The sequence below is a fragment of the Panthera leo genome, chromosome F3 (genome assembly GCF_018350215.1).
Source record: "Panthera leo isolate Ple1 chromosome F3, P.leo_Ple1_pat1.1, whole genome shotgun sequence".
NCBI lineage: Eukaryota > Metazoa > Chordata > Mammalia > Carnivora > Felidae > Panthera > Panthera leo.
Window position 1 is genome coordinate 39,962,252 of NC_056696.1, and position 25,579 is coordinate 39,987,830.

The 25,579-nt window shown below is 56.3% G+C and overlaps 1 protein-coding gene across 4 annotated transcripts in view; it reads right to left on the reverse strand.

Annotated features, from left to right (window-relative positions):
- KIF21B (kinesin family member 21B) overlaps positions 1–25,579 on the reverse strand; it is a 46,709-nt gene that overhangs the window by 16,452 nt on the left and 4,678 nt on the right. For all 4 annotated transcript variants that reach the window (XR_006199153.1, XR_006199152.1, XM_042926442.1 and 1 more), the window contains exons 2-17: positions 16,356–16,578; positions 15,844–16,026; positions 13,335–13,484; positions 13,117–13,251; positions 12,290–12,457; positions 11,836–11,951; positions 11,125–11,320; positions 9,797–9,986; positions 8,500–8,563; positions 8,175–8,393; positions 7,756–7,837; positions 7,187–7,304; positions 6,178–6,369; positions 4,172–4,371; positions 865–972; positions 330–398 (exon numbers count right to left, since the gene is read on the reverse strand). Coding sequence is in view for 2 of the 4 variants with exons in the window: in XM_042926442.1 (XP_042782376.1) it covers positions 330–398; positions 865–972; positions 4,172–4,371; positions 6,178–6,369; positions 7,187–7,304; positions 7,756–7,837; positions 8,175–8,393; positions 8,500–8,563; positions 9,797–9,986; positions 11,125–11,320; positions 11,836–11,951; positions 12,290–12,457; positions 13,117–13,251; positions 13,335–13,484; positions 15,844–16,026; positions 16,356–16,578 (2,413 nt within the window). In the remaining 2 variants the exon portion in view is untranslated. The remainder of the gene's footprint in view (positions 1–329; positions 399–864; positions 973–4,171; positions 4,372–6,177; positions 6,370–7,186; positions 7,305–7,755; positions 7,838–8,174; positions 8,394–8,499; positions 8,564–9,796; positions 9,987–11,124; positions 11,321–11,835; positions 11,952–12,289; positions 12,458–13,116; positions 13,252–13,334; positions 13,485–15,843; positions 16,027–16,355; positions 16,579–25,579) is intronic.

A 25,579-nucleotide genomic window follows, 5' to 3' on the forward strand; every position in this document is an offset into this window, starting at 1 on the left:
GAGGGGCCGGAAAGGGAGACTACAGGAGCTGCTCCATCCAGCGTGAGCTTGGGACTGAGAAAGAGCCAAGGGCTCTCTGTTTGATATGAAATGAATACAAGAGACTTCCACCTTTTGAATTAAGGTCTCAGGCCTTTGGGACCAGAGCCTGCAGCCTGCCTTCAGGCCTCGGCCCTCTTGCTGAGCAAGGCCCTACAGCAGGCCTCGCACAGGCTCTGCTCCATCGTGTTTGCTGAGAGAAAAGGGAGAGCCAGGGCCACTGCCAGCGGGCACTTGTTCCCTCCCGGCTCTGGAGGAACTCAGGAGAAGGAGAACTGTGTCTCGCTCACCTCCTGGGTTTTCCTCCTCAGGACCATTTCCTGCTGCCGCTTCTGGGACTCCAGAGCTCGGATCTGAAACTGTGGGTGACAGAAGGGGGTTGGGGTCCACACTTCAGCCCCGCAGCCTGGTCTGCCCACCTCTGTAGGTGACGGCCTGGCTTTCGGGCTGATTCCTGTGTAGCCAAAACTTATTGATAAAAGGGGACACAGAGTCTGGTTCCCATTCCCGGAGGTCACAGTGCAGACCCTTCTCTCCATGCAGGCAATTCCCTGAGCCTCTTCTCCACCGCACAGCAAGGGATCCGGGACTAGAGGGCTCGGGGCTGGACGCTGCACAGTTCCGGCTCTGGATTGCTGGTGACCCTGGGCAGGGTCCTGCCATCTGGGGCTCGGGTCCCCCCATGCCCTGCGCCCCCCACCCCCAAACACTAGAGGGGCTGGACCAGAAGCCTGCCGTGCCCTGGCCCTTCCATGCCCTGCTGTGGGAACCGACGGGCAGCCAGGCACACAGGGAGGCTGAGGGTCCCCAAGGGCTGCCCCGCACCTCCTGTCGCCGCTGTTCCTTCTTGAGCTGAGCAATCTCCCGGTTCCTCTTAGTCTCCACCAGCCGCCGCCGCTGCTGCTCTTCACGCATCTGCTTCATCAGGGCCACCTGGGACGGGCAGGCATGGCAGGGGTGAGGGGGTCTGGGCAGTGGGGGGCCCATACCCTCCAGGGAGCAGCTGGCTCTGGGGATGTTGGGCAGGGGTGGTGGCCCGGGGCTCAGGGGTCTGCCCCTCCTCTTCTGTGGGAGTTGAAGCTGCCCCATGCCCGGGCAAGCTGCCAGCCCAGATGTGCAGGTGCAATGACTCTGCCAGGTCTAATCCTGGCACCCCACTTCCAAATGTCACAGCTCTTGGTGGCTTTTACCCAAACCCGGGTCCTGGGTCTGGCCCCTGGAGACCCAGCCCAGGTTGCTGGAGGGAGGTAATCCTACCTGGGTGGGGCACATTCCTCTCTCCCACTGACAACTGAGCTGCAGACAGGGCTGAGGTGGGGGTCAAGGCCACATATCAGGGCCAGGCTCCCAGTGACAACAATAAAAGCCACCACCATTTATCGAGAACATGCAATACGCCAGACACTGTTCTTGTGACAGTCACATGAGAGAGGCATTACCATTCTCGTTTTATAAATAAGGAAGTGAGCCCCAGAGAGACCAATGACTGCGTCATAAAACTGGTAATGAACGGTCAGAGTTTTGGCCCCGGTCATTTTGTCCCCAAACTCCAGCTGTTACTCTAGCCCCAGGGAGGACCGCATGCCAGTTCAGAGCAAAGCCAGTGATCAAAGCTTGGAAAGCCTAGAACCTGGGGTTGTCAGAGCTGTGGCAAAGGCACAGAGAGCATCATCATAGTGGCCAGAGATGACCCAACATGATAGAGAGCTTGTGCCTGGGATCTCGCGGCATCCGCCCCCTCCTGCCAAGTGCTGGTGGCCAAAGAAGGACAGGGCAATGTACACAGGGTTTTAGACACTTTCCAAGTGACAGGGTAATGAAAGTCACACAGAGCTTGATCCTTCTCTGCCACTGAGGCCTCAGACATCTTCAGGAATGTCACCAGCCTGCAGTGCCCTGAGGACAGTCTCGAGTGGAAATGGCATGGGAGGGAAGGAAGGAGGCTCCAAGGGGGCTGGGGGCTGACGAGGTTGGCTTCTCCCTCAGAGGGCAGGCCCTGCAGGGGTGAATCTGTAGAGGAGGGCTGGCAGCTGCTGGGTCTTCAAGGTCAAGAATGAGTTTTTTCCCAAAGAACTGGCATTGAGCAGACAGCCCCAGGCTGACCTGAGAACATGTTAGAAGCATGTTAGAAGCTGTGTGCAAACCTGAGACGGCACCTGCTGGGGTCAGGGGTCAGAGGCTTCCTGGGGAAGAACTGTGTACCCCTAGACAGAAGCCCACCCACCCAACTTCACATGTGTGGCCAAGTTGCACAGAGGGGAAGGTCTCAGAAGGGGCAGGCATATCCCAGGCACATGGCAGTGCGGACATGGGTCACAGTGCCTGAGACCAGCATTGCTCTGTACATCTGAAGTAGGAGGCATTGTCTCATCTCCCAGGGGACCCTGGGGACCGTGGACCCCACACGGGTTCAATTCTGTGAATCACACTGCAGCTGAACCGAGGCGGGAGGGTTCTTAGACACTGGCTGTCATGGCATCAGGTTAGAACCCGAGGTTGCTGCACCATCTGTCCTTCTAACAGAACCCTGGGACCTGCTGGGGCACCCCTGGAAGGTTCTTTTCTACCTCTAGCCAGGGCTCATGAGAGCACAGTTAGATGGGCAGATCTGGGCAGCTGGCTGAAGGGCCCTGGCAATCCTGAGACTGAAATGCAGGAAGACTGGTGGGTCCTCGGCCCTTCGGATATCCTGGACATCATATTATTTCGCCAGGCTTCCCTTACGAGGCTCTATCTAGGGTCACCCCAGCTAGGATGTGCACTGGCCAGCTCAGGCTGCAGGGGCGTTAGCCAGTGAGCCTCCAGGGAGACACAGAGTGAGGACAAAGATACACCGCCCAGGAGCGCCTACACAACACAAACCTTGATGGGTGCGCTGCTTCCCCCAGGGAAAAACCAAGGCCCCCTGGTCACTCCCTTCTACACCACCAGAGGGCACTCCTTGGGACCAGGTCAGGCCAGCCAACCTGAGTAAAGCAACAGCCTGGCCAGGCTGATGGAGCCCCTGGATCTGTGGCCCAGCTGAGGCTGGAGACAGAGCGTGCCCGGGAGAGGTGGCCAGGACTACCCGATGGCTCAGAGCCCACCTCCTCTCAGAATGCATCACTAGCGCATGGCCTCTTTCCTCTGCACGCAGGTCAACACGTGAGTCAGCGGTGAGGCCACAGTTACTGACGGCTCCCCAAGTCCATACTGCTGTCCCATCAGCCTGAAGCACCTTTGGTGCTCCCATTTCTGAGGCCAGCCCTCCACAGCTTGCTGGGACGGCTGCCAATGCCAGGTTTTGCGAGGGGGTCTAGCTTCAGGGCCTGGCCCAGGGCTGGGGAGAGCTGGAATGCACGAGGGGCTAAGGGCCAGGGTAGGACAGCAGGGCCAGGAAGGCCAGGGGGAGGGAGGACACGAAGGGAGCGTGGAGGTGCCGGGCCGCAGGCCAGAACAAGAACACACTCAGACACCGGAGGCAGAAGACCTGAGCCAAGAAACCAGAACTTCAGGGGCAGACTCCAGGCCCCAGAGACTAAGTACTCTGGGTGACGGCAAAGTGGAAAAGGCACCATGCCACACAGGACTCGAGTTGGCTTGGGAGGCAGAGAAGTGAGTTTGAATCCCAGCGCTAACTCTGGGTAGCTGGAAGGGACCTCTCTGAGCCTCAATTTCCCATGCACGAAATGGGAATAATAATAGGGCTTCCTTCATGAGGTTATCCTGAGTACTTAGTATGCTCATGCATGTTAGACCATTAGCCTAGAGCCTGACCACAGTTAAGCATTCAGACTACAGTAATGATTATTATCACTGTAGGCCAAGGCCCAGCACAACGGAGATCCTTCACGTGTACTTGGGAGGCCTGGGGGCAACTGTGGCGCAGTTTCCTACCACAGGGGGCAGTGTTGAGCAGCGTCCCGCGAGTTCCTCCCCCGCCCCTCTACTGGGAGAGGTGGCTTCACCCTGCACCGTGAATCCGGCTCAGATGACAGTGTCCAGGGCCAGGACGGGCTTGAATTACGCAATGCTGTGCGTCGGGAAGATTTCCACGCTGATCGCTATGGTTATTTTTAACACAGTAAGTGGATTCTAAGAGGACGTCACACGGCCACCCCTCAGCCCTGCTGCTCACCCCCTCGGCCCCTACCTTGGCCTTCTTCATCTCAGCCACCTCGGCCTGCAGCTTCTTCAGCTCCCTCTCATAGCGGGACTGGTTTTTGAGCAGCCGCGCGTGCTCCTTCTGTGCGGCCTGCAGCTTCTGCAAGTCTCGGTTCATCTCCCGCAGCCTCTTCTCATAGTCCGCCTTGATCTTGTTGGCCTTCTCCTCCGTGTAGCACTCCATGGTGCCTGAGAGCAGCAAGAGGCGGCTGTCAGTGCTGTGTCAGCTTTGGGCTCAGATGGTGGGCGGTGGGGGGCGGGAGCGGGAGCCCGGGTTCTAGTCTCACTGCGGGACCCTGAGCAAGTCACACGCTTCTGTGCGCCTGTTTCTTATTTAAACAATGAGGGGATCAGACTGGAAGATGCCAAGTCCCCTTCCTGCTCTGACTTTCTACTGGACCTGGAGGGGGTGTCTGCATCTCGAGACCTCTGAGCCTCCTGGGAGGGTCCTGTGGGCCACTCCTGCTGGCTTGGCTCTGACCCATAACTGGAGGAAAGAACCAGGCCAGTGGGAAGGAAAGAGCTAGTAAGAAGACAGTGATGCGGGCCAGAGCAGAAGGAATAAACTGATTTCTCTACCCTTGACCTTTGCTGCCCGGAATGCCCACAGGCGTCCCCTTGGGGATGTGCAGCAGATACTTCAAACTTAACAGGCACAAGACCAGACTCCCAATCTCTGTCCCCCTCACCCCAGCAGGCTTCCCCTTCTCAGTAGATGCCATCACCATCCTTCCAGAAGCTTGAACCCTGGAGACACTTTTGGCTCACCTTACGTCTTCTACCCAGTCAACAAAAGCTTTTTTCTCTACCTAAAAAATGGATCCAGAACTGGACCACTCCTCAAGCCCATGTTGTCTAAATCCTCTTTCACCACAGTTATTTATTTCTTCTTCGCTGTCTTTATTTATTTCTTTGCTTTTTTTGCCCCAATGATTCACCAGAATCTTTTGTAACAGTTTCTAATTAGTCTCAAGCTACCACTTTCATTCCCCTCCACGTCAGCCAGAGTGTTCTTCTCAAAATGCTTTTAAAATCTACATCACATCGCTCTCTCCAAACACCACACCCTCCCATCTCCCTCAGAGAATAAAGCAAGGTCCTTCCAGTGATGGACACGACCTGGTCCCGTCTTTCTTGTCTCATCTCTTGCCACTTGCCCCCTTTCACCGTGTTCCAGCTGTCTGTCCCTTGTCGTTCCACCAACATGCCAGGCACACTCCCACTTCAGGGCCTTGGCATCTTCTGTTCTCTGCCTGGAATGCTCAGCCCTGTGCTCATTCTGCGCTGGCACTCTCTCACCTCCTTCAAGTCTGCTCAGATGTCACCTCCTCCGTGAAGTCTTCCATGACCATCCTTTATAAAACTCTAACCCACTCCCCAACACTCCCTGACCTCCTTCCCTGCTGTATATTTTTTTCTTGGTACTTATCAGCATCGGACATGTCACCCACTCTGTTTACTTATCGTATTTACGTCTGTCTCTGCCCATCAGAATGTACACTTCGTGACGCAGGGATTTTGCTCACCCCAATATCTCTAGGACCTAGAACAATGTCAGCTCTATAAGACAGAGTCAACAAATGTTTGCTGAATCAGTGGATGAATGAGTGAAACAGTAATTGAATGAATTACTGCTAAAAAGCAGTATAAAGAAGACAGAATGTGACAAGTAGGTTTGTAAATAGGTTCGAAGGAAAATGCTCCAGGAACTGAATGCAGAAAAAAAGCTGAGGAGCATCAGGTCTATGTGCCTAGGGAAATAAAGGATTCTAATACCAAAGATGCCAATAAAAGAATAATAAATGTAAAATGTAGCACGAAACTAGGGTTAGACTTAAGACATTGATGACAGTGGGTCAAAGGGCCACAGTCCACGGGTCAGAAGCCCTTGCCCAGGAGACCAGGTAAATCCCACAGGTGCCAGCTGCTGGGCAGGGCTTGTGACAGTGGAGGGAGGGGCCTCAGGGGAAAGCGAGGGCGGGGTGGTGGCCTCACTGAGGTTCTGCAGCACGCGGTCTCGCTCCAGCTGCGTGTCCCGGATCTTGTTCTGCAGGAGAATCAGCTTCTCCTCATACTGGTGCTTGAGAGTCTGCAGCCGCCGCTGGCTGTTCTCCAGCTCGTCGATCAGTTTCTGCTTGATCTCGATCTCGCACGTCAGGTCGGCCAGGTCTGCCTGGAAGTTCACCTCTGTGGGGGCAGAGACAGGCTCAATCGAGTTCCAGGGGCTTAGGGCCGGATGGGGGCGCTGGGGCTTTCCTTTGGTCAGCCGCGCCCAGTTAGCGAGCAGAGGCTGGAGGGAATGATAAGTCCCATGGTGGGTAGGGGCTGCCGGATGGGGTGACACATTTGAAGACCAGCCTCAGAAATTCGAGGTTGGCCCAGGAGCTGGGGGGGGTGGGGGGGTGGTCTAGGCATCCCACCACCCCTGTTGTGCCCCAGAGGCCGTCTACCTGTCATAGATGGCATGGGACCCAGCCAGGGTGGAGGAGGAAGGCTGTGCGTCAGGAAATGGCAGCAGGGCAGAGCTGACAGGGTGGGTGCCCCCACTTAGAGGAGTGGGTTTTGGCACCGGCCAGACCTACATTCAAGGCCTGGTTCTGCATCTGCCACGCGGGGGGGGAACTCCTAACATCTATGCACGGGGTTGTAGTGAGAACTGAACGACCCAGGCCAAAGGTCAGCAGTTCCCGGCATATAATGAGCGTTGCCATCCTTAATCACTACTATTGCCTTTGTTGATGGTGGTGGTGGTGATGGCGATATCACGTCTGGGAGTTCCGGGCCCTGGACATCCACACTCTTTGAGAACTCAGTTAAGGCCTGACCCCCTTAAGAGGGGCCTGACCTCCCCTCCCCGCCCCCCCCTCCTCGGGGCATCTGGCTCAGGGACTTGAGTCTGGAAGGTCCGCGCAGTTTCTCTGGGCCCAGGGCTGACAGGCAGCCCACCCCGCGCACCTACTACTCCGCGTGTCGCTTCCCCCTGCCCCAGCCCGGGCACACGCACCCTTCTCGTCAGGGTCTGAGTCCGAGTCCACCAGGCTCTCCTCACTGCCCGAGTCCTCGTCTTCATCCTCACGCCCCTCCTCCTCCTCACAGCCACTCTCGTCTCGCTCTTCCTCCTCCTGGGCACCAAGCACCATTAGGGGAGGCCCGCGGACCCTCCTCACTCAGGCTGGGCCTGGCCTCGGGGAGGGGAGTCCAGAAGCAGAGGGAGTCTGGACAATGCCCCAGGCGTGTCAAGACGGTGGGGAACGGGGCAGACCAGGCTCAGGGCCCCTTGTGCCCACCCCCAGTCCTGAAAGAGTACCACCCGACTCCCCCAGCAGCCTGAGCAGAGCCCCTCGGGGACAGCCTCCCCACCTGGCCTCACCCGTTTGGAATGAGGTGGGGGGCTGAGGGATGGAGAATGCCAGGGCAGCCGGTCAGCCATACAAGGAAGCTCCGGGATCAACTCAACCGGAGGCAGACCTAAGCCCCTCTCCCATCCTGCCAAGGTAGCCATGGGGACCCCTCTGCTCAGTAGGGACGCAGGAGTGAGCACGTAGAGGGGAGGGGACAGGGACGGTCCCTCACCTCCTCAGCTTCATTCTCGTCGGTCTCCTCACTGTTTTCCTGTTGGAGTTTTGCCCTCTTTTTGAAGGCCTCCTTCTCTGGACTGCCCAGGAGTGAAGGGTGGGCCAGGTTAGCTTTGAGCGTGTGGTGGGGGGTGGTAGGGGTAGGATAGGGCAGGAGGATGGGGCTGGGTTCCTGTTCTGCAGAGAATGTGGCTGCTCTTCTCTACCCCCAATCTAGAATTAACCCTGGGTAATCTCCACCCTCCCTCTCCCCGGGGGAAGGTGCAGCATTAGAGAAAGGAGAGTGGCTTCTGCCCAAAAGCCTGAGCAAAAGTGCTCAGAGACTTCCCAAGTAGCCCTGGGGCAGCTCCCCGCTAAACACAGGCAGGTGGCAGGGCTCCTGCAGAGTCCACCAGGACATGGGGGCCCCCCACTCACCTCTTTCTCCGCTGCCTGACCTCCTTCTTCTTGAGCCGCTCCAGGTCCTGCTTGGCCCTGCGGATCACCTCAGAGGCATCCTCCATGGAGCTGGCCGGGCTGCCCCCAAAGGCGGGAGCCCCCGGAGATGCACCCAGCGAGTAGGGGCTCCGAGCTGAGGCCCGAGACAGGCTGCGGCGCAGGGACTCATTCATGGCCTCGCTCTCCAGGAGCTTCGTCCTGCGTGGGGAGAGTAAGTGGTCGGGGCCAGGTGAGCTGACATCGCCCTGGGCTCTGGCCCAGCCCAGGCCCTCTGCCGTTCCCAGATATGCTGGGGCTCACTCACCGCAGCTCCTCAATCTCCCGGATGTAGTTCTGGATCAGAGCACCAATGGCCTCATTGCCATCACCTGGAGGGGGAAGGGGGCAAGGAGAGGGCAATAAAGAAGACAAGGAAGGGTAAGGACTTGCGGCTCAAAGCTGGTGGTCTTTTTTTTTTTTTTAATTTTTTTTTTAACGTTTATTTATTTCTGAGACAGAGAGAGACAGAGCATGAACGGGGGAGGGCCAGAGAGAGAGGGAGACACAGAATTAGAAGCAGGCTCCGGGCTCTGAGCCATCAGCCCAGAGCCCGACGCGGGGCTCGAACTCACGGACCGTGAGATCGTGACCTGAGCTGAAGTCGCCCAACCGACTGAGCCACCCAGGTGCCCCAAAGCTGGTGGTCTTGTACCTGTGCGTCTGGTAGGACAGCACACACGGACCTTTCCCAAAAAGGAATCCACATCAAAGAAAGATGCGTACATGTGCACAGATATACACAAGCACTGTTGGTAAAAGCACGAAATCGGAAACAACCGAGGGCCATCCGCAGGCGCTGCTGCCGATGATCGGCACATATGGAACACTGTACAGCTTAAAAGAATGAAGTAGATTTATATGTTTAATAAAAGATCTCCAAAGCATAAGGATAAGTGAAAATGGGAAGTCATAGGACAACACATACGATCTCACATACAGAAAAAAGGCAGTATATATTCACACACACATATGTGTGTACGTCCATATGAATACATAGCCACACTTGGAGCAAAGGTACGGGAAAATGTGGGAAAATGTGCCCAGAGCTACCTCTAAGAAGTAGAGAAGACACGGAATGGAGGCTTCAGTGAGAAGGGATTTTAACCTCTACTTTATGCATGCATGTTAAGCAAGGAAGACGTATTCATGTATTACTTGTGTCGTAAAAAAAGGTTTAAAATCAATTGGAGGGGCTCCTTGGTGGCTCAGTCGGTTAAACGTCCGACTTCGGCTCAGGTCATGATCTCACGGTTCGTGGGTTTGAGCCCCGCATCGGGATCTGTGCTGACAGCTCAGGGCCTGGAGCCTGCTTCGGAATCTATGTCTCCCTCTCTCTCTGCTCATGCTCTGTCTCTCTCTCAAAAATAAATAGACATTAAACAATTTTTTTAAAGTAATAAATAAAAAAACAAATAAAATCAATTGGAAAAAAATGCTTAAATGCATCGATCTGTGTGTGGATTGGTCGGCTAGCCCAGCCTCCCTAATGTCCTAGGGTGGGTATGGGGAGAAGGAGCCCCAGCCTGTCGGTGTCCGAGCTGGCCTGGTGCACCCCAACTTACCGGCCTTGGCGAGGAGCAGATTGGCCTCCTGGCTCATGAGATGGGTGACGCGGTTGTTGATGGCATCGATGGCCTCCTGCATGGCCTTTACCCGCAGACGCAGCGCCCCATTCTCCTTCTGCAGCATGGCATTCTCCCGGAACAGGTCACTGTAGCCCTCGGCACCGTCCTCTCCGATCACCCTCTTGCCCTGGGAGGAGGGGCAGGCAGGGGGTGGTCAGGTGCCAGAGCACGTAGTGCGGGGAGGGGTTGATGATGCACATAGCAGTGCTGCTGGTCTCCCCCTGCCTCATGTTTTCTAAAACATAGCTCCTGTCTCCCAATACTCTCCTTGACAGCCAGAAAGTCCAAATTCTATAGCCAGCCATTCCAAGCCTCCCCTAATCCTACCTTGCCTTACCTTTCCAGCACCTACCTTCATATCACCATAAGGGCTAACCCGAGGGCCAAAACCTCAAAGGGCCCAGGCAGTTGGCATATATGAGTAAATTAGTCTGGGTACAAGACAACAGGGAGTGGTGGGGACTGGAGCTAACAGAGTCACAGACTCAGTCTAAAAGGGGGCAGCAATATGCTACCCCAGCCAACTTAGTGCTCTCTGTTATTAGATCTTCAACTTTTTCAGGAAAAACTGAAATTTCCTGATTTTCAGAAAGGCAGACAACAAAGCTGTATTCTTTTAAAACAAAGGGCAAGCCAAACCAAAACCCATTCGTGTACCAGATGCAAGCCACGGGCTACTAGGCAGCCACTGATTTTGCCTCAGTCATGTGGAATTAGACACTTCCCCAAGAAGCACCCATTTTTTCCATCTCTGTTCCTTTGCACATGGCTCGTTTGCATCCTAGAACGCCTGGTCCACTTGCTTTTGATGATATCTCATTCACTTTTCAAAATCCATATAAAAGGCCCCCGTCTCCATGCGGCCTTCCCTGACTGACCACCTGAGCGAGTAGGGCCAGCTCTCTCCCCTGCCCTGCCCCCAGGCACACTGGACTACTCGTGCGGTCCCCATCAATTCTTCTTCTGTACCAAAGTCTAGGAGTCTCATCTGGTCCAATGTAGCCTTTTCAGCGGACATGAAAACACCCAGCAGGGCGTCCATCCTGTGCTTAAGAGCTATGCAACAGAAGCTGAGTTCCCTCCTTTCTCTTAGTATGCTAAAACCCCGGGGGCTCTGACCGTGCTCACTTCACCCGGGGAAACCCCCTGTGCACACCGGCACAGAGCCGATACTCAGGACGTGGTGGGGACAGGGTGGGGAGGTGGTGGCAGGGTGCGAGGGACGCTGAAGAACAAGGGCCCGCCACGCCCAGGAGTGCGCTCACCGCCTTGTACTCCATTAGCTCCATCTGTAGGCGCGCGATCTCGGCCCGCAGAGCGCTGATCTGCTGGCTCGTCTTGTCCTGGTTCACCACCACCTTGTTCTTGATGTTGCGGGCCCGATTGGCGTACTTGAGCGTGTTGAGCGTCTCCATGAAGTCCCGGTCTGAGGGGCTCACACAGGCAATCATGATGGTCTGGCTGGGAGGGTGCAGTAGGAGAGTGAGGTTCGAGGGGCACAGCCAGGACCCCAGAAGCATCGCCTCAGGGCGCAGCTCCCAACCCATTCCTCTACTGCCCTAAGGCCCTAAGGCCCTGGGCATTCACCAGGGCAGAACCTGGGATGTGGGGCTCCGGACCACCTGGCCAAGGGCTTCCTTCCAACGGTGGTAACCCACAGTGAAGGCGGCTGGCAGGTTGTGATATGTCACCGCCAGTCACAGCTCTGTGTCTGCCTAGTAGTTCCCATCCATTACCCCATTTGGGCTCTGTCACTTTGAGACCATCTCTCCCGGTTGCACAGACAAAGAAGCTGAGTCTGACCATGTTGGCTAGAGGTCATAGGGCATCTTGAGGCTCCTGTCTCCCAAGCCCGCAGCCCACAGTGGGAAGGCCTCCTCATCCACAAGGTCCTCATGAATCAAACCCTCACATCGATATTCTCCAGGAGGTTCCTGCCTACCCTGCCCCTTCCCTGGATGTTGGCTATAGGGTACCTGTTGCCTCCCAGCGAGTCCTGGAGGAGCCGGGTGAGCTTGGAGTCCCTGTAGGGCACGTGCACCACCTTCTTGCTCTGGTCCCCCAACGCGCTGATCACGTTGCCCAAGGCCAGCTGCGGGAGACAGACCCTGGCACTTGGGAGGCACTCAGAGAGAGAGGGAGTCGGGACAAGACAGCCCCGAGCCATCTGTACCTGCCTCGATGACCCAGCAGCCCTCAAGCTCCCTCAGAGGGTCTCTAGGCAGATGTGATCATTCGGTGAAATCAGGAACTGGGGCAGGAGTGAGGGTGAAGGACCAAGGGCCTCACATAGTGACATATGCGTGCCCTGGGCCGCAACCAACAAGAGGCCCAAGGAGGACGGGGCAGCCATGGGCCATAGGGTCTGGAGAGGGGCTGAGACTGAGCTGTGCCAGCTGCTGGGGCTGGTGACCCGCCGCGTGTGCCTACCAGGCCGCAGTTGATGGAGATGCCCTCCTTGGCCCGCTCGCCAGTGGCCCCCGTCCGCTTCAGCCGCTCTGAGCCGGCCAGGTCCACAAAGTGAAACTTAGCAGTGAGCGTCTCATACTCACTTGTGGGAGCCGTGCCCTCAGGAAGCCCAGTCACAGCCTCATTCACCTGCAGCAGAAGCCGGCGTCTGAGTCACCTGGCCCTCGCCCCACCTTGCTGCTCCTCCGCTCTCAGCCCTCGTCCTTCAGTACTACTGCCTGGGGCGCTGTGGGGCCGAGAGCCAGGGAGGCTGCAGGCGCCTCTCCCCTTGCACAGGCAGAGCATCTGGCAATGTGCACAGTAATTGCACATGCCCGATTCTCATGCAATCTTCAAAACCATAGAGGCATGGGGCGCCTGGGTGGCTCAGTCGGTTGAGCGTCCGACTTCAGCTCAGGTCACGATCTCACGGTCTGTGAGTCCGTGAGTTCGAGCCCCGCGTCGGGCTCTGGGCTGATGGCTCAGAGCCTGGAGCCTGCTTCCGATTCTGTGTCTCCCTCTCTCTCTGCCCCTCCCCTGTTCATGCTCTATCTCTCTCTGTCTCAAAAATAAATAAACGTTAAAAAATTTTAAAAAAACAAAAAAAACAAAAAAAAAACCCATAGAGGCATGGTTACCCCATTGTACAGGTGGGTAACTGAGGCTTAAGGAAAACGAAAAAGAAGAATCAACAAGCGGCAGAGGCAAACCCAGATTTGCTAGTTTCAGATCCACAGCTCCTTCCTCATTTTGCCCTCCTGAGAAGCCCCCATAATGCGCCAGCCCCCGGGCCTCTGCGGGCTCCTTACTGGGTCGGGCTGGGTGCACACTCGCATCTGGCACACGTGGATGGTGAAGATGGCGTGTGAGCGGGAGCTCTGCACGTTCATCTGGGTGCTGGCCGTGGTGCGGGACAGGGCCCCCTGCTTCAGGCACTGGATCAGCTGGGGAGGGAGGCATACGTGAGGACAGCAGACCAGCTACGCAGTCGGCCCCTGCCTGTCCCGGACCTTTAGTGGACACTCACCTCCTCCTGGGAGGTGATGAGGCGGGAAGTGACGCCCGTGGTGTAGATGCCACCGTTCCCGTCCTCGTGGATCTTGATGTTGGACCTGCGGTGGCGGGCGTCAGGGTCACGGGTGCTATCAAACAGGTCAAGGATCTCCTCGTTGTAGAGCTGGGCAGGGGCAGAAACAGCTGCTGGGTTCATGTGGCACATAGTGTGGAGCCCCAAGGGGCTTTCCCATGTTTGTAAATCAGCTCCATTTTGCAGATATAGAAACTGAGGCTCTGGGAAGTGAACCTGTCAACGCTGGTTCCCTCTAGGTTCTAGATTCCATGATCTTTCTCCTGAACAGGTATGGGGGGGCAGCTGGGTCCTGGGAAGAACTATATTGAGGTTTTGTTTCCACTGCCCAAGCAACCAGCATTCAGCAGTTTTCAGTCTTGGCAAGGGACTAATGACCTAAAGGGGACAAGGGGACTCAACGTCCTAGATGTAAATGAGGAAGATATGACCGAGATTTGGGCAGATCCTATTATGTTTGTTACTAGGCTAGGAAAGGGGGTAGGGACGTGGTTTCAGATGAGGGAGGGAAAGGCAGAGCTCAGTAGAGACTGATGGTCCCTGGGAGTTGAGGTGACGACTACCTCCCAATGGGGAAGGAATGTGGGCATGGAGAGCATACCCTTGGGGCCTGGCATCCTGGGGAGGGCCTGCAGAGACCACTGGGAGAGGTGACCTGGCCAGGAGCAGTCACCTTATTTTACATGCTCTCAATCTTGGAGATTCCTGTGCTTGGAATCCCTGCAGGGAAAGCTTCACCTGCTGAAGGGTTGGCCTATTCTCCAGGCGGGGCGGGGCTGGGGGTGGGGGCTGGGGGATGGGAAAAGGGACAGGGCAGCTTGGTCAGCGGCCAACAGAATCCTGTGGGGGAGGGGCAGACGGCAGCCCTCTGACATCCGAGGCTTTGATGCCTTAAAGAAACAGAAATACTCCACAGGAAGGGGAAGGGGAAACGGAAGGGACTGGTGCAGAGGTGGGTGCCATGGTGTCTGTCTGTCTGTTGAGACAGGCGCACCATCATTTAACCCCTTGTGGTTTCCCCTTTGGCATGAGTTTTCTAGGAACTGCCCTACTCGTTGGGGATTCCCATGGCAATAGGATAGAAGAAAGAAGAAAACAAAGAGATGGAAAAGCTTATAGAGATACACAGCCGTAGGACACACACACACACACACACACACACACACACACACACACACACACAGAGACAGTCAATTTATCAGAAGCAAAAAGTCCAGAAGGACAAAGAAAAACTCTCACATCTAAAATACAGGGTCCTCTAAGGGGAAAGTAGTCGCTCTGAGTGCCCAGGAGGGAGAAGCAGTGGTGCGGTGGGCAGGGTGGGCCATGGAAGACCTACAGAGGGCTGGAGCCACATCCCTCCCTCAGAGGACAACCTGGGTACAGTCAGAGTCCAGGGCAGCTCCATACCCAGCAAATGCCCCAGTGCCAGGGGTTGGGGGGATCTATGGGTTGGAGCTTCAGATGCTGAGAACTGAAGGCACCTGGTTCAAGTGCCCTAAAGGAGGTGCCTGGTCAAGTCAGGCACCTATGAGCAGTACCCAGGTATACCTGCTTCCTCAGACACCCTTCTGAGAGGCCCCTTTATAGGCCGAAGATCCCTCCCTCCATCCCCAAAACCCCCAGATGCCAAAATCCTGGCCCTGACACACTGACATTCTCCCAGAGAGAGGCAGGAACTATTGCAAAGAAAAGCTCCTTCTGTTGGACCTTCCTGGCCTGGGGTCAGACAAGACTCAGAGGGTCAGGAAGGACCTCGGGCAGAAAGGGATAGGGCAGGCGCTCTGAGACTGGGGAGCAACCTGGCAGAGCCGAGGAGTTCTCACTATGTGCCAGGCATATGCTTCCGTGTCATCCTTACAAAACTCGTAAGGAAATAGATATTATAGCCACCATTGTGCAGTGGTGACATGATGTGCCTCAGGTTACACAGCTAGTAAGCGTCAGAGCTGAGAATCCGTCAGGGTTTGAAGAGATCTTAAAGGTTCTCATTGACTCAACCCCCTTCTTCTTTTTTTTGTGTTCATTTATTTTTGAGAGAGAGAGAGCGAGAGAGAGAGCGAGAGCGAGAGTAGGCTAGGGGCAGAGAGAGGGGAGACACAGAAACCGAAGCAGACTCTAGGCTCTGAGCTGTCAGCACAGAGCCCAACACAGGGCTCGAACCCACAAACCGTGACATCATGACCTGAGCTGAAGTCGGACGCTTAACTGACTGAGCCACCCAGATGCCCCGACTGAAGCCCTTTCTGATACAGGAAACCACTTAAGAGTGTCCTACCAAGTGGTTTTCTGGCTCTTGCTTGGATACTTCCAGCAGCAGGATATTTATCAACTCTAGATGCTGCCACGGCTTCCTAGGCTCATTCCACTGTCCTGGGGGTAAGCCCAGCTTCCATGGTCTTGCTGTCCCCCAAGTCTCCCTCCTGCCAACCCTACGAGGCCACAGTACCTCCAGGAACTGAGCGCTGACTTTGAACTCAGGCCCAGCCACACCCTGCTCCTGTGCCCGCCGTTTCCGCTCAGCAATGCCCCCAAAGAGGTGTGCGATGGCCCTCGGAATGATGCCTTGCTCCTCCTCCGATGTTGCCGTGTCGAAGCCAGTGCCCATAGTGTACGTCTTCCCGGCCCCTGTCTGCACCCGCAAAGATGGAAGGAGGTGTTAGACAGCACCCTCTGGGGGACATCAGCAAGCCCTGGACCCCAGGCCAGGCAGAATTCCTTACGATTCACCTCCCAACCCAGGTCACCTGTCCCTCCTGGCCCCTCCCTCCTCCCGCAGCCACACCCTGTGGAAGTCTCCTCTGACAGCCTCCCTCCCATAGCTAGCCAGGCTGCAGCATCCTCAGACAACAGATGAAACCATGGCTCCACTGCCACTGCTCTGAGGGGCAGGGCTCTCTCTTCCACCGGGTGGGGTGATGGGGGTCAGAATGGCCCTTGGTGGGAGTGGAGGCGGCTTACCTGCCCATAGGCCAGCACTGTGGCATTGTAGCCCTCGAAACAGCCCTCGATGAGCTTGCTCACACAGGTCGAATAGATCTGTTCCTGCCAGGTGTCCAGGTCGAAGACAAAGTCATAGGTGAAGGCCTTGTCCTTCCCCAGAAGGACCTGGGGCTCCCCCGGGGTGACAGAAGTGCAGATGTGACAGCCCTCAATCTTCTCCTTTGACAGCTGGGGCCGAATCCTGCCGGGGACGGGGAGAGCCCCAGGTCGGACCCAGCCGGCAGGGGAGTGCTGTGGCCCCCCGCTCCCCCTCACCTGCCTGCCAAGCCTCCCCTTCCCCCAGACCCTTCCACAGCCCCCACAAACTGGAGGAGAAGGAAGGAAGCTTAGGAGCCTCCCCAGAGGATGGAGGCAACTTTTGTAATAATACCACAATAGTAATAATAATATCAATATTATACCAAATATAATATCAATATCAGTAAAAATATCACCCAAACACTTATTGAGCAGTTGCTAATACTTATTGAGCACTGTATATATTGGATCTGTGTTAAAAGTATTTTACCTAAATGAGTTTATGTCTTCTTCACTATAAATCTGTGAGGTGTGTATCTGCCTGATTTTACAGATGTGAAAACTGAGGCCGAGGGACTTGAAGTGACTTGCCTAAGGTTGTCCAGTGGGATATGACAGAACCAAACCCACGTCCGACATTAAAGCACACACTCCTGATTGAGCGGAGAGCCCTAGAATTAGTGTCCCGCAGATCAGGAAGAGAAGACAGCTTGCCCCCTGCTGGGGAGGTAAGGCTCAGCACCAGGGTGGGGACCGGAGGGACAGGCCTGGCTGCTCCCCTCAGGACTGAATTAAAGAGCAAACCTGAGCCTCTGCCAAGGCCTGCAGGGGCTGCAACAGTCCTCCAGCTGCAGAGCCCCCTCTCAGATGCCAGAGCCTGGCGGAACATTCTTAGGCACCAGCTCTGGTTCCTCTCCAGGAGCCAAGGGGGACAGGCCAAACACAGCCCTGACAGAGCAGGCCAAGTCAAAAGTCCGCTGAGAAGGGCAGAGACCTCTAGAAGGGATACTAGGCCTGCCACAGGCCTGGATCCCAATCCCAGATCCTGCTGGGATCCCTTATAATGAGGAAGAAAAGTGGCACCAGGGCTGGGTGGGAGCCAGCCACAGATAGGGCTATCTCCATCCAGCCACCTCTTCTCCCTCTTCCAAGCAGCCATTGCCATGGCAAGGTCCCCATGGCAACCAAGTGTGAGTCAGTGAGCATGCGCTGTAGGGACTGGCAGAAAAGCACTTCCCAAATGCCTAAAGTAAAAGGGGGGTGGGTTAGGCGCTGTCGCTCATGGGCTCACACAAGCCAGCCCTATCAGCCAGGCGCTTACAATGAGCTGCTTGTCAGGCTCCCTTTTCCAAAGCCAACATTTACCAAGAGAAGAAAAGAATGAGCAGGCCAGGCCAGCATGCATCCAGGCCCAGGCAGGGGCGCCTAGCCACAGAGCCAGGGCCACCAAGTCGCCATCCTGTCCCTTCTAGGGCTGCCCCGGCCCCCAAGGCCCACTCAGAGCTGCAGGCCAGGGGAGATGCTCCCGTCAGCCTGTTGCCTGCACTTTGCTGCCAGAGGGTCAAAGGGGACTGGGAGGAGGCGGGGTAGCTCCCTGGGGGAGGGTGTGGGGAAGTTAGCTACACCAGGCCCAGTCCGCACCACAGATGGTGGCCTGGGTTTTCTTTAGAAGTGTTTTCCCTTAGGCGTCAACAGGTTCTCATAGGCCAGCGGCTCTCCCCTCGCCGAGGCTGCCGGCAATGGAAGGTTACCACCTTCGTCCACCCTATCCAGCTGTTCCAGGTCAAGTCGAAATTAGACCTCAGCTTCCCAGTCTCCCCACTGAACTGTTTTCTGACTGAGAAGGGAGCAGCTGATACTCGCTCATCCTGTCTAGACGTGCAGACTAGCACTTGACCCACACCAGGAGGAGGACTGGGCCAGCGATTCTACCTCGGCCACTAAGGGTGGCACTTGACACACGCATTCACACTCACTCTATGCCAGGGGGTGTCTAAGCATGGACATTTACTACCTCTTGATCGTCAAGAGAACATCCGAGGTGAATACCGCCATCCCCATTTGTAGAGGAGGAAACATGATGCCCGGCTAGTCACAGACAGCGAGGAGCAGAGTGGGGGTTCGAACCATGGGTGTGCACGGCCTCTTCAACACTTCGGTGCTGTGCTGCGGTGTCAGTAAGGGCAGGGCTCAGCGGGCCGGGGTGGGGGAAGAGTGGCTCAGGTACACAGGGAGACAGATAGCACCTCCAGAGGAGGGGAGTGCCACTGCTCACAAGGCACCGGGTAGGTCCCTGGGACTCTGGCCCTCAGACCTGGCTCTGCCCCTGGGCCCGTGGGACCCAGGACCAAACACTTACTGCCCAGGGCGAGCAGATGTTCCCAGGTGAGCCCAGGGGCTGGCCTGGGAAGGCTCCGAGGAGTTTCTAGCATTGCTGGCCAGCACTAACTCCGGAAGACACCCTCCCTACAATGTGGGCTGCTTGTGATAGGATTTCTGGATCCAATTCAAATACCATTTAATTACTCCAGGCAGATGGCACTGCTGATGATTGGAGGAAATCGAATCAGGATCCCTGGAGACAGTGAGAGCAGGGGAGGGGGAGCAGCAGCCCTGCCTGTCAGGGCCCATCAGTGGGGGGGGGGGGGGGCAGTTTCTCCTTCAACGACCAGTCCCCAGAACACTGGGGAGCCCACCTGCCAAGAACAAGAGAGCTAGCAGAAGAGCAGTCTGGGAAAGAGGATGTGGAAGAGGGGTTCCAGAATTTGGGGTCCAGGAATTATGGAGTCAGTGAGGCATTCCCCTTGGGGTCCTTATCCTGGGATGTGAGGCCCAGCACATCTTGATGTGGGGGTCCTCTGAGGCCAAGACAGCCAGCCAGCCCCAGGGTGGCTCCCTGTAGGCACCAGGGTGCTTTGCAGGGTGCAGATGGTGAGCAATGTTACTCAGAGAAAAGGGTACCAGCGGAGGACAGAGGACATGGGCTCAGAAAGAGTCACTAACTCCCAAAGCAACTGACCCAGAAGAGGGAGACAGTGTTGGTCCTAGGAATGGGACTTGAATGGGTAGCTAGAGGTGGAAGCAAAAGAGAATTAAGATTTTATATATGCTAGCTGGGCCAGGCACCCGCCACAGACTAGCTCACTTGAGTGATGCAATGAGCTAGGGATTTCAATGCCCATTTTCCAGAGAGGAAAGTTGAGGCTTGAAGTGGTTAGGTCACACACAGAGTAAATACAGTGAAGTTGGGTACCAATTTCTGCTCTGCTTGACTATGAAGCCTGCAGTCTGTTCTGCTTCTCCAGCTACCTCCTGCCCGGGGAAACTCTCAATCCCCAAATCAATAGATAAGCTTCCTCCCACAGCACCACCATTAGAGCCAGGGAGGCGCTCTGGAAGGAATCCTGCTACATCTATCTGCTCGTGCATGCCCCTGGCCAGGCACCAGGCTGGCCCTGCCTTCAGGGCTTGCAATCCAGCAGGGGCAGACATTGTGTCTCAGCTGTCTGGGGGTTCACTCCTCACCACCCAGTGTAGCATTCAAACCTACATCCCACAGGTAGGAGACCTGAGGGCTGGGAGATAGAGTCCGAGGTCCTTGACAAGGCTCGGCCCCCACTCTCTTCTTATTCGTGAGCCCCTGCTTCCTCCTGTGTCACCTAGAAGATCGCTTCCCAGTTTTAACTTTCTAAGAACTCCATCACCTTCCCCTCCAGCAGCCTCCCCTCCTGGCCCCACCCTGGGTGAGGTCACTTCTATGGGCTGCCCTTAGCCAACTCCACCCTGCCCTGCCCCAGATAAAGGGAAGGAGGAGGCTTTCTAGTTACTGCAGGGTGGAAGGGATAGGAGTCAGGCACAGCCCTGTTCCTCTTGGCGGGCATGGGAGGGGGCATCGGGGATGGAAACCAATTTCTAGGGTCTTCCAAGTAAACTACAGACTCCAGGAGCTGTGGACCAGATCCAGGACTAGGATGAGGTGAGTGAGGTATTCGCCACAAATGCAAAAGTTAAGGGGGTATGAAAAAACTCAGTAATCAAGATAAACTATAATTTAATGCAATCTTTGAGAAACTCCAATCGCAGACAATGGCCCGCGGGGCCAGCTCTGCGTTTGTGGACCACACATCCAATGTCATTTCTGTCCGGGGACCACTAGAAGCGCACCCAGGGAGCCCCTCACCCCAGGCCCTACCCCTACAAAGCCTCGCTCCATCCCTTCTCAAGGTCCGGGCAGGGAGAGAAGGGGGCGGGCCGGACAGCCCCGCGCAGAAAGGCTCCCGGAACCTCCCGGAACAGAGCCGGGTCTATTCGCCGCTTGGCAACCCGCAGACCGAGCGGCGGTGGGAGCGGGCGCGAGAGCGAAGAGAAAGGGCCCAGGGCTTTTCAGAGGCAGGATCTGGCACGGGCGCGTGGCCGCTGGGCTTCCTCTGCTCACAATTGAGCAGGGACTGGTGTGATGTGGGAGGGTATTTAAATATCCTTCCCCCACCGCCGGAGAGATGTGCACCGGCCGAGGGACGCGCAGGCGGCTCGGGGCCGGCCCCCCACCCGTCGGTGCCCACGGCGGCGGCGGCGGGACAAAGGCCGCGAACCCGAGCCCGGCGCTGCGGGAAGAGCTGAGCTCAGCGGTTCCTCAGCTCTTTGGGAAGCCAGGAGGACGGGGCGGAAGGGGAGGACAGAGGAGACCGGGAGGAGGCAGGCCCCGGGCGGGGGGGGGGGGGGGGGGAAGGGGGATGCTGAGAGACTGCCAAGGAGAAAAGCTCCCTCGGCGAAGGGTAGCTTGCCCGGAGCCCCCACACCCTGCCCCCTGGCTTAGGAGGGGGAGGATGAGGCTAGCTCCTCTCGCCCCCGCCCCTTCCTCAGTGACATCACACAGAGCCAGCCAATCACCACCACCCCCCAGGGGCTCCGCCCAGTGACCTTGGGCTCCTAAGGGTTGGCTCCGCATCTCAGGTGAAATTAGTCCCACCCCATCAGCTGGCTAGGGCCCTTCCCTGGGCTCTTAACTTGAATTGCCCCGCAGTTAGGAGCTCAGTCCCCCGAGCTCTTAAGGGTGCAGCCCCAGGTTCTTTCTATTTGAAGAGTCTTGTCACTGAGAGGTAACAGCCGGTGATATTAAAATAACTAATCAAGAACTAACTGTTCCAGAGTGCTAGAAAATTCTTACAATTGTAGGGTCTGTGATTCCTGACACCTTTCTTTGCTGGCACCTGGAACCCCTTTACATCGCCGCTTACTCAACTCCTCCAGTTAGCAACAACCACCATACTATGGGGCAAGACTGCCTCTTTGCTCGACACTGTACCCACAATGCTTTTGCACATTAGATCATTCTTCATCCTAATGCCCCTAATTTACAAATGAGACTTCAGAGGAAATTAACTGGGCTCAAGGTCACATAGCTAATAAAGAACAAGCTCTTCTAGGAAGACTACCTTTACTAGCCATCAGCCCCAAAGATTCAGTCCAGGAGGAGAGCTGGAGAGTACTAGTATGTTAGCAGCTATGCTTGTGAGTAATTTGCACTCTGGGGACTTCCAGGCTGGGAGACACCCTCCCGCCAGGCTCTGCCTCAAACACTTGGAGAAGAACCAGGGTCTTGGACTGGAATCACCCCTCAGATGGCCGAAATAACCAGCGTAAGTAGTCCCTCTGGAAGAGACCCCAGGGGGAATAAGCCTATCTGCTTTTATCTTCTATAGGATCCTTAATGCCCTTCTGGAATCCTGAAAAGCAGTCCCCAGAGGCTAGTGGAACAGCCTGGGGAGAAATGCAGAAATGAGGAAGTTCATCGCCTGGTCTCTAGGTGTGCTGCCCTCAAGCCTGAGATTGGGCAGATGCCACGACCTCCCTTCTGCCCAGCCCCAAGCGGTCTGCCTGGCTCCAACCACAGGGCAGCACGGGTAAACTGGAACTGAGCTGTTGTGTGCAAGTGTGGGTGGGGGGCAGGGAGCACAGAGAAGAGCACTGGGACTCCTAGTCTGCCTGGCACACGGAGTCACTTAGCCATGCTGTGACCTGCTGGGGACCAGCTCTTCTTCAGCAGTGACAGAGCCAGATCAAAGGGGACCTCAGCTACAGCAGGAGGGATTTAGATAAGTTAGCAAAAAGAACTTCCTGCCTGCAAAGATTGTTAAGCCCCGGAAAGGGGAGCCTGGGAGTCTGTGGAATCTTTTTGCTCCGAAATCATAGTCACTGGTATCACTGTGGCTTCTTCCGTGCCATGTCTGATAAGGACAAACAAACCCTAACATTTTTTGAGAACCTATGTGTCAAGCTCATTTACATACATGAACACATGTAATGTGTTAGGACCACCCTGTGAAGCAAGGGCCATTCCCCCCCCCCCCCCCATTTTACTGAGGCTCAGAAGGTGAAATTTCACAAGCCCAAAGTCACACAATTCATAATGGTGGAAATGAAATTCAAACCAAAGCTGACTCTGCCCAATCCCACTGCATCTACTGAGCAACCCGGCACCAGGGCAGGAGAGAGGTCGGACTGGAGAAAAATGATCCCCTCCGAGAATCTCTGGACTGATCCTACCAACAGCTGCCAGCAGCGCCACGAGCAGTCTGTTGGGAAAGCATTTTTCCCTGTTTTGTAGTTAAGAAAGCCGAAGCCTAGAGCATGGAGAAGCATGGAGACAAGAGCCCAGGAGGCTGCTTCCCTGCCAGAGGAAGGCAGCTCCCCTCTGCTGCAGAAACAGGGCGTCTACACCCCCACTCTAATGAGCATCCTCTCTCCCCTCCTCCCCGTGGCAGCCTGCCAGCTCTGGGGAAGGCGGCTGGAAGCAAAATCCTGCTCTCTCAGGGGAGTCTGGCTCCCAGACACCCGGGGGCTTTTAGCTGACTTAGCCCGGAGTAGGCGTCTTCCCCTAGAGGCCACTCCTCTCCAAAATAGGGTGGTGAGACCCAAGTTAGGGTGCTGGCTCTTGAAGCTGCAGGGATACCGAGTGGGGGGCCACCAGAGCCCTGCGACTGCCAGAGGGTCTCGTCGCCCTGTCACTGGACCTTCTCCTGGCCTCTCAGACCGTCCCCCAGCACTGCCCGAGACTGCCCTCAGGGAGAAGACACGGAACCCCTAAACAAGAAGGCTTTGTACTGTGGGGTCAGAAAGCATGAGGCCCTAGCAGATCTGGTGAAATGGGCCTGTCAACCCTCTGTGCTTGACCTCTGCCCCCAAATATGTTCCCAAGTGCACAGGGAGAGGGTGCCGACACTCCAAGAAAACCTATAGGAAGCCTTGGGGTGTCAATTCAGGGCACCTGGGGTTCAGCCTCCACTCCTTCCTCACATGTCCTTGACCTTTCTCTTTTAGTTCATCCAAGTCCTGGCCACTGTCTTCTGAGTAACAACCAGGGGCAGGCAGTCTGACAGGGGAGGGAACCTGGGGAGTCTTGTTCATGGCCCCCAGGGCATCACGATCTCAGCCGTGCCCCAGCAGAAGCGGGGTGAGGTGTCAGAGGCTGGGGAGTGGAGATGCCAGGAGAAGCTGAGGGAGGGGGCCGGGCCCTGTCCTGAGCTGGAGAGATGAACAGGCTGGGCCGTGAGCAGTGGCCAGGGCTTCCTGCCAGGGGCCAGGTCTGCCCCCACCCCCTGCAGGGGCCCTGGAAGAGGGGTGAGCGCAGCGCAGGGAACATCTGCTCTTCTGCGCTCCAGCATGGCTCTCCCTGTCCACTCCCTTCTCAGGGCATCTGGCAGGGGTTTCCCATGACCTCCCAGGAGACAGGAGACTCTGCAGAGTGGGGCTGAGTGGGGAGTGCCCAGAGCCCAGAGCTGTGATGGCATGTGCATCACATGGAGGACAGCTCAGTGTGAACTGGGCCCTGGGGACCCTCCCCTGCTGAGGAATGCGGAGTGACAGGCAGCTGGCCTCCTCCGAGCAGCTGGCTATGGAGCACAGTGAGCCTCTCCCCCAGCATGTTGTCCCTGGTCCTCGGTCCTCAGCCCTCAGTCCCTGCTGCCAGGCCCTCCTCAGTGCACCTTAACTCCAGTCTCAGGCAGGACCAGCCAGCCTAGAGAAAGGACAGGTGGCCTCCACCACTGCTCTGATGGTGGGCTTCTACCCAGCAAGGTAGAGGGATAGGGACTCAGATATTTGGGGACAGGGGACCATGGCACTGCCTCCCTTCCACAGCCCAGAACAGCCAGAGGTGAAAGTATTCCAGAGGTCAGAACACGGCTACCAGCCCCCACGCCCCTCCCACAGAGCTCCACAGCCCCCACGCCCATAGGGATGGAGCGGTAATTCTCTGGGACCAATGCCCACCAGTCCCAGCCTGGCTCCCCTCCCAGGGCAGGGAAGCATCCTCTCCTACCCAGCCTAGCAGCCTCTCAGTGTCCCTCTGGCTTTCCTCAACAGGCCGCTATGTCTAGAAGGCAAAATGAGAGAAGAGACCCAAGACACCTGAGGTTCTGCCCTGTGACTGGTGTGGGGGTGTATAGGGGTAGCAAGAGGCAATGTGGCTGCCCCCAGAACTTCCTTTCCTAGAGAGTGTCAAGATGGAACTCAGGCAGGAAAACAAATTCTAGGGACCGCTGCAGGGATCTAAGGAAAGAGAGAACGGATGGACGCATACCCAGCAGGAAGGGAGAAGCTCCCCAAACACACGAACAGCATGGACATGGAGGGAGTAAACAGCTAGGACATAGAGGGGACAGGCAGCCCCAGGCTAAGCAACCCCAGGAAGGGAAATCCAGACCATGTCCCCTTGGTGCACATCTGCATAGTACCAAATGCCTTCCTAGGTACTTTTCTCACATTATGGTTATGGCAATCGGCGCGGTATGGCGTATGAAGAAACTGAGGCAAAGAGCTAATTAGAGCTGTGTTGGGAGGCAGCTCAGAGCAGTCTAAGGAGCATGTGCTTGGAAGTGAGGGTGCCCTGGGTTCAGATCCAGACTCATCCATTCACTGGCTATGAGCGTTCGCTCATCTATAAGATGAGAAAAACATCAGTCAGCTGGTGGGGCTCCAGGAGGGGAGAGTGGGACAATGTAGGCACACTGCCTGGCACAGGGCATGTGTTCAAGAGGTAATGCTTAGCCACCTTCCAGTTCAGTCTCCTTTCCACCTTGGCGTGCTTTCTGCTATAAATAAGTGGAAGGAAGGAGGAAGGAGAGGGAGGAAGGAAGGAAGGAAGGAAGGAAGGAAGGAAGGAA